Source organism: Mastomys coucha, unplaced genomic scaffold (assembly GCF_008632895.1).
Source record: "Mastomys coucha isolate ucsf_1 unplaced genomic scaffold, UCSF_Mcou_1 pScaffold22, whole genome shotgun sequence".
NCBI classification, from domain to species: Eukaryota; Metazoa; Chordata; class Mammalia; order Rodentia; family Muridae; genus Mastomys; species Mastomys coucha.
Window position 1 is genome coordinate 42075239 of NW_022196905.1, and position 8577 is coordinate 42083815.

An 8577-nucleotide genomic window follows, 5' to 3' on the forward strand; every position below is an offset into this window, starting at 1 on the left:
CTTCAGTTCCCTCCAGGGTCTCAAAACTCCAGTAAGATAAAGCCCACTTATCTGTTATTTGTGACAAAGGAAATTGCTGATAAGGATGTGTGCATTTGTTTCTGACTATCCAGTGATGCCTAGATAGGAGGGCACCATCTCTCTTCTTGTCTATGGCTAAGCAGAAATAGAATATTTTTATTTTTGTTTATTACTGAACGAACGTATAATTTTAAAGCAACAACATTTTCATCATCTGTCTTAGAGTTTGTTTGGTGTGATAACATTTCAGGCTCCCCCCCAAAAAAAAAGATTTACTTCCTCATATACTTTGAGATCATGGATCCTCATCTAAGAGAAGTGTGTACATGAACTCAAGGCAGGTGCCTGGAGGCAGGAACTGATGCAGAGGCCCTAAATGAGTGCTGATTGCTTGGCTTGCTTTTCATGAATTGTTAAGTCTACCAATTCATGGATGGCACATGCCTACAGATCACATCCCTCCCATATCAATAACCAATCCAAAAACATGCATCATAGGCTTCTACACAGACCAATATTGCAGGGGCATATTCTCAACTGAGGTTTTCTTTTTCCAAATGATTATAGCTTGTGTCAAGTTGACATAAAACTAGCCAGCACAGTGTTTCTCCTTTTATATTTGTCTCCTTCCTCTGGTGGAGTGATTACTCTGAGTGTGGAAAGATCAATAAATTAATTTTTCATGAGTTCTGAATAATATGTAATGCAACTACAAATTTGTAAATGAGGTTTCCTTTCTTCTTGAAAACCTCCAGATAAACAGCTCAGAGAGGAAGGAATTGGGAACTAAGCCAGTGCTTTAGCGGCAGGGAGGAGATGACAACACTGTTAATGACAATGTCAAAAGTAGACTTTATTCAAGGCCAACCTTTTTAACCTTTGTTGTATATTACATTTATTCCTTTAGGGAGTTCTGAACTTGAAACTATGAACAGATTTTTCATAAATAAAACAGTCGGATGCAGGCTTGGTGGATGCTCAGTCACGCTTGACTCCCTCTGTTCTTGTCAGACAGTGAGTCACTAAGTCCCTGAGATGCCCTCAGTTCTCCATCTGCAGTGCCTATTGATTCTTCCCTCCCTCCTTCTCTTCCATCTCAAATGTCATACTCTTCTGAATACACAAATCACTGGGCTCCAAGGACTCAGAGTAGGTGACTTAGGACATGATGTGATCAGGCGAACATAATTATATCATCAAAAGAAAGCATGTTACCCTCATCATGGGACTGCAAATCCGCACAGGCTCACCATGCCTTCTGAGGCTTAATAAAGGCACTGGTGATTCTATGCATTCTATTGTTCCAGGACAGCTTCCAGAATATAGCCATCCCTAGGGGAAAAAGACATTCAAAATAGTAACAAATCCTGCATATTTGATAAAAGGATGATTTTGATTCTCAGAGAGGCAAAATTGAATGTCTGATATTTTATCTCCAGAACAATGTCTTTTTCCTTCCCCCAGGATGCTAAGAAGTAATCGAATAAGCTGTGTAGGGAATGACAGTTTCATAGGACTTGGCTCTGTGCGTCTGCTCTCTTTATACGACAATCAAATTACCACAGTTGCACCAGGAGCATTTGATACTCTCCATTCATTATCTACACTGTAAGTACAAAAGCATTACCTTCATCCAGTGGTTCTCAGACTTCCTAGTGCTGTGACATAGTTTTTCATATTGTAGTGACCCCCCAAGCATAAAATTATTTTCGATGCTACTTCACAATGTAAGTTCACTACTGTTGTGAATCATAATGTAAATATTTATGTTTTCTCATGGTCTTAGATGACCCTGGTGAAAGGGTCCTTGGACCCCTCAAAGGGGCTATGACCCACAGGTTGAAAACTTTTACCTATGACTTGCAATAGTGTATTATATTTCTTACCCTTATTAGTAATTTTTAATTAATTGTTAAACATTCTATAACACTTGACCTTGCATCTAGGCATTTATGGAAGGACAAACTTATGTTAGCCTTGCTTTAATTTTTTCTAAAATTAATACCATCTTTATTACATAAAATTTGATATACATAGTATTTTTCAGTTAGATGTTTTTATAATAATGGGATGAATGATGTAGCTTAAATTTAGAATTATAAATTATTCTAACTTGAACATGTAAATGTCACAGATTTCCTCTCATATTCTAAACAATAAACATTTTAACATGAGTATCATAAAAACAGAATTGATAGAGTTATTATCAACCAATTATTTCCTAAAAGAAGCATTCTTGGTGACAAGAGAATATAAAGATGAACAGATTGACAGTAAAAGCTATTTACCAGAGGCCATTTACTATGACTTTGCAAAATTTGGAAGGAATGACTTGAGCCTTTCTTAGAGGATATTTTATGTATACAACTTGAAACTTGAGAATAGTTCTGCCTACAAACAGAACTCTAAAAACACTTAAAAATAAATTTTGAACAATGCATTTCAAGCCTTTTGTATGTCATATTCTCAACAAGATGTTTGCTATTACAGCTCTAATAACTGATGATTTCCCTGTCACAGCAGTTTATAAATGCTAATCTAATTCATCAGAATGGGGATAAACGATAGTTAGAACAGTTCCATAAACATGTTGGAGACCACTCAAGTCACTAAAACAAAGAGAAGCAAGCATCCATCTATCAGTATAGTACTTAATCCCTGTCCCACATGAAGTGTGACATTTTACATGGAGAGACTAATTTGTGCATATTAAAAATGGCATGTATATAAATAATATGACTGTCAATAGGTTTGTGCTTAAGGATGAGATGCCAAAAGTATTGAGATTTGTAGACATAGATTCATTTTTATAACTGGCATTTAATCAACTCAGCTGTCAGTTTAGATAGAAAAGCTATTCTCTGGAGCAAACAAGAGATGGGAATCTTGAGATGACAAATTACAGGAATAGCTGTTGTCAGGTTAAACTCAATAATATAAGGTAATCAGCCTTCATCTTTATATTAAATTACTGCTTTATCAGCTCAGGAGAGCTTGACAGTAAGTTAGATCTCTGACATGTTTAGATTATTTGTAAGTGAGGTATTTATCAGAACCCACTGCATAAACCCCAAATTGCTGCCTCCATGTATTTTTTGCATAAAGTTATTCAAAGAACTTTGCTTTGAGATTATATTGCCTTTTAGTTCCAGGCATACACATTTTAGAAAAAAAAATATGCATAGCATATTTTGTATATGATGTGTGCATATAGGGAAATGAGCATACAAAGACTAGGGGGAAATCAAACCAAAATAGTGCAGAGAAATCATCACCTAGGATATAGAAAAAGACAATTAACTCTGAACTGAACTGTGCATTGTTTCCATATGGTGCTTAGAAACCTCTTGGCCAATCCTTTCAACTGTAACTGTCACCTGGCATGGCTGGGAGAATGGCTCAGAAGGAAAAGAATTGTAACAGGAAATCCTCGATGCCAAAAACCCTACTTCCTGAAGGAAATCCCAATCCAGGATGTAGCCATTCAGGACTTCACCTGTGATGATGGTAAGAAAAATCATAGGTCTTCGTTCTTCATTCACAGGACCAATCTGATGCTCCATTATCCAGGGGAGCATGCTTCCTTTAGTCCAGTAGAACAAGGTAGCAAACAAGGCTTATGGTATGGCAGAAATATTTTTAAAACAGCTCTCATGTCACAGTCCAGTTCACATCTAAGGACTGTGACTGTGCTGTGTTCTTTGTAGCTTCGTTCTTTGTTCTAAGCAAGGCACTTGTTTCTCTCAGGTTGCCATTTCACATTCAAGCCTACCCGAATGCCTACTTTTAAATGTTCTAGAAGAATTCCAAGCCCCCAATTTGTGAATGATACTCTTAGAGCTTAATTTTAACCTTATTTTTCTCAGCGTGTCTTTTAGAAGCTACTGTTTCCAAGTGAAAAAAACAAAACAAAAGTCCATTATAACCTAGAAGTTCTGTTCAAATCAACAAACATCAGTCTCTCCTCTCTCATGCTCTCGGGCTACTGCTTTCATGCTCACTGTAGTCTTATGAGGTGGGTAGAGCAAGCTCTGTTATTATTGCCAGTGAGCAGGGAGCTAACTGGAATTCGACATTTTTAACATGAGGCATTGGTATGTTTCTAAACATTTAAAGGTATTTTGCCCCTTTATGATCATCACTTTATAACTTCTTCTTAATCCAGTTTCCATTTGGATATCCTGATTGAAAACTGTATAAATAACTGAACAAATAATCACCTATTAAATTTAAAATTATGTTGGTAGCACTAAATTGTGAGCTTTTTTCTGAAATTCTGTCTTAGGAATCCCAAAATTAATGCATATGTAATGTCAATCTATAAGTACTTAATGCTTTATACATAAGTGGTATGTTTTTATTTACATAGCTCAAGACCCTTGCTTTTGTTAAATTTGCCTAAACATATAAACTCTATTCTAGTCCCTTCTAAACTGTAAATCTGTCTGTGTTTTTCTGTGGTGACCTAGGAAATGATGACAATAGTTGCTCTCCACTCTCCCGTTGTCCTTCGGAATGTACCTGCTTGGATACAGTGGTACGATGTAGCAACAAGGGCTTGAAGGTCTTGCCTAAAGGTATTCCAAGAGATGTCACAGAGCTGTAAGTACAGTTTGTCCTCCTTGTTTCCTTTCTGTGCCTCTTATTACATTCAGTGACAAAAACCAACCTTATAGGAGAGAAGATTTCTTTTTCTTATACGTCCATCATTACAAGAAAATCAAGAGAGTAACTAGAAGTAGCTTAGTCACCTCAACAGTCAACAACAAAGGGAGAGTGAGTTTATATCGGTTCACTTGTGCCCAGTGTTCTCTCTACACTTCATGAGATCTGGGAACCAAATCTATGGGGTGATACCACCTAAAGTGGGCTTAGATTTCCCAAAACAATTAATGTAATTAAGACAAGCCTGGTCCAGACAGTCTTACATTAAAATTCTATCCTAGGTGATTCTAAATTGTGTCAAGCTGAATTTTAAAACTAACTGCCTTAATGTGTTTTCCATTCTCCTACATTTCCAACTAATGTTTTATACATCAAGGGGATAAAGATCTAATACAAATCTTTAGGATCCTTTTTACAGGTCACATTTCTATACATGCCTAATGAATATAAAGTAAAATTTTAAAGCAATAATGCAAAAGTCACTTTAGAGAACTCCGGTAATTGCTGGTTGGATGTATTTTCCTTTTATCAAAGTAAGATTCTGCGGTGCCTTTGTTGTATTTTCTGTGCCTAATATGCTCCAATAAGAATAGTCAAACATTATATAGATCTTGAACCTACTGCTTCTCTCACTCCTTTGTTTCTCATGGAGCATTTTACAAGACTAATGTTCCATCAAACACACTTTGGAAAATGTTGCATAGTTAATTTATTTTCAATGTCTAGTGAACATTACACACTTAAATCTCCCTTTCTATGACTTCTGGGACAATATTTAACCATACAGAATAATAATTATCTGGGAATTAAAAGAAACTGGCAGGATCCTTCTCTTTTAAAGGAAACATTGTCTTTTTTGAGTCAATGTCCTTTAGCTCCAAAAGGACATATGGCCAGTTATTTTGATACTTGAATAACTAACTGATATTTAAATACAAATTCCATGGCCAATACACATATAAATAGATCTTCAGAAGTGAGACCTTCAGCTCAAAGTCCTATGGCTACATTCATGCCATGCATGCAGAATGGAAAGAAAATCAGATGCAAGCATCAGGATGCATGGACTTCACTTTTGTTCCACTCCTTTATGTCTAAACTGGAATTTGATAGGAAAATATTTTATCTGAGTCAAAGTAAGTCATTTAGTCTCTACTTAATTTTTGTTTCTTTGGAATCATGAATCAATAATGTTAAATCTGCATGCAGCTTATCATGCCTATCATTCATAGCAATGCATACAAGGAGTCCACGTGATCCACTTTCACCATTTGAGCAGTGTACAACATAAGCAATCAAGTTAAAGAATGTTACTTACTTCCTCTTAGCCTTTTGGCTAAGATCAAGTAAAGAACATGTCTCTTAAGTTTTCAAGGATCTCATTTTTTTCAAGTCATATTCAGTTCATGGATCCTATTTGGTACTGGATCAAACATTCAGAAAGTAAACAGTATTAGCAAATAGGAATGTGTTCCTTAGAATTGAAATGCTTTTAACTGGTCAGTTTTTTTTCTCTCCTAACAAACATTAGAGCTAATTAACTGTTAGCACTGTGTTTAGTATGTTTCATTAAACAACTGTTTTAATATTTCTTCACATAGTCATATTGGTCTATAACATTTCCACACTCCCTATTATTAGCCTGTATTTTTTTAATTTATTTTTTATTAGATATTTTCTTTATTTAAATTATAAATGATATCCCCTTTCCCGGCTTCCCCTCTGAAAAAAAAATCCTATTCCCTAACCCCTCCCCCTGCTCACCAACCCACCCTGTCCTGCTTCCTGGCCCTCATATTCCCCTACACTGGGGCATAGAACCTTCACAGGACCAAAGGCCTCTCTTCCCATTGATGACTGACTAGGCCATCCTCTGCTACATGTGCAGCTTGAGCCCTGAGTCCCACCATGTGTACTCTTTGGTTGGTGGTTTAGTCCTTGGGAGCTCTGAGGGTAGTTCATAGTGTTGTTCTTCCAATGGGGCTGTAAACCCCTTCAGCTCCTTGAGTCCTTTCTCTAACTCCTCCATTGGGGACTCTGTACTCAGTTCAATGGATGGCTGTGAGCCTCTACTTCTGTATTAGTCAGGTACTGGCAGAGCCTGTCAGGAGACAGCTATATCATGCTCCAGTCAGCCACCACTTGCTGGCATCCACAATAGTGTCCGGGTTTGGTGATTGAATATGGGAAGGATTCCCAGGTGGGGCAGTCTCTGGATTGTCCTTCTTTCAGTCTCTGCACCATACTTTGTCTCTGCAACTCCTTCCATGGGTATTTAGTTTCCCTTTCTATGAAGGATCAAAGTATCCACACTTTGATCTTCCTTCTTGAGTTTCTTATGGTTTATGGATTGTATCTTGGGTATTCCAAACTTCTGGGCTAATATCCACTTATCAGTGAGTGCATACCATGTGTGTTCTTTTGTGATTAGGTTACCTCACTCAGGATGATATTCTCCAGATCCATCCATTTCCCGAAGAATTTCATAAATTCATTATTTTTAATAGCTGAATAGTACTCTATTGTGAAAATGTACCACATTTTCTCTATCCACTTCTCTGTTGAAGAATACCTGGGTTGTTTCCAGCTTCTAGCTATTATAAGTAAGGCTGCTATGAAGATAGTGGAGCATGTGTCCTTATTAAATCTTGGAGCATCTTCTGTGTATATGCCCAGGAGTGGTATAGCTGGGTCCTCTGGTAGTGCTATGTCCAATTTCCTGAGGAACTGCCAAGCTGATTTCCAGCTTGCAGTCCCACCAGCAATGGCGGAGTGTTCCTCTTTCTCCAGAACCTCTCCAGCATCTGCTGTCACCTTAGCTTTTGATCTTAGCCATTCTGACTTGTGTGAGGTGGAATCTCAAAATTGTTATGATTTGCATTTCCCTGATGACTAAGGATGTTAAACATTTTAGGCGCTTCTCAGCCATTCAGTATTCATCAGTTGGGAATTCTTTGTTTAGCTCTTTACTCCATTTTTAATAGGGTTATTTGGTTCTCTGTAGTCTAACTTCCTGAGTTATAAGCCTGTATTTTGTATTCAAAGTAAAATTTTATAAATACCGCAGTTAGGGACATAGGATCCACATTCTCTTTGATGCTAAGTACTTTTCTTTTCCATTTTAACTGGCCTTTTGTTTTTATGCATCCACAAAAGTTAAATATTCTTTAATTTCTGTGTTAAACTTAATTTCTTGATTGATCCTATGTCATAGATGCATTTCTTTTTTATATTGAGTCTTCAGTTGACATTACACCAAAGCTCCTTTTCAAATAGTTTTAATTTCTTTTCTATGAAGAATAGTTCTATATAGATCAGGAGAAAACTAACTCATCTTTGAAACTCAAGTTTCACCTCCTAGAGAGATTATTCTTAGAATCTTACCAAGTCAGCAAGAACCTTCTCTCCAGTCATATGTACTCATATTGGAAAAAGTGCATGTGTGTATTACATTAAATTATTAACGAATTTGGCAACATAACCATGTATTGGTGCACAAGTTGAACAAATGGTATACATTAGTTTTAATCAGTTCCGTATACCCTCCCTCTTATACTGCTTTCCAAATAGACATGCAGAATGTTCTGAGTCTTTTTGTCCTGCTGCAACATTTCTGGGCTAAGAGAGTGGTAGTATTCATGGTACACTGCTTCCCTCTAGTGGTACCAAGAAAAATTTAGCTACAAGAAATAGGGAAGGATAAAATAAGGGAAAAAATAAAATAAGCGTCAGAAAATTTGAGCACTCATCAGAAGTCATATTGCAATGCATAATCTCATGTCAATCTCATGTCATCCTGTGTATTTTACAAATCTGTGTACACTTTGAAATATTATAGATTTTTACCTCAATTCTAATTTCAATCTGAAGTTTCAAGAATGACTACTTCAC

At 36.7% G+C, this 8577-nt stretch overlaps 1 protein-coding gene across 7 annotated transcripts in view; it reads left to right on the plus strand.

Annotated features, from left to right (window-relative positions):
• The window catches only part of Slit2 (slit guidance ligand 2), a 331000-nt gene that overhangs the window by 256868 nt on the left and 65555 nt on the right, over positions 1-8577 (plus strand). For all 7 annotated transcript variants that reach the window (XM_031342214.1, XM_031342213.1, XM_031342216.1 and 4 more), the window contains 3 exons: positions 1486-1629; positions 3362-3528; positions 4491-4623. In XM_031342214.1, the coding sequence (XP_031198074.1) occupies positions 1486-1629; positions 3362-3528; positions 4491-4623 (444 nt within the window). The remainder of the gene's footprint in view (positions 1-1485; positions 1630-3361; positions 3529-4490; positions 4624-8577) is intronic.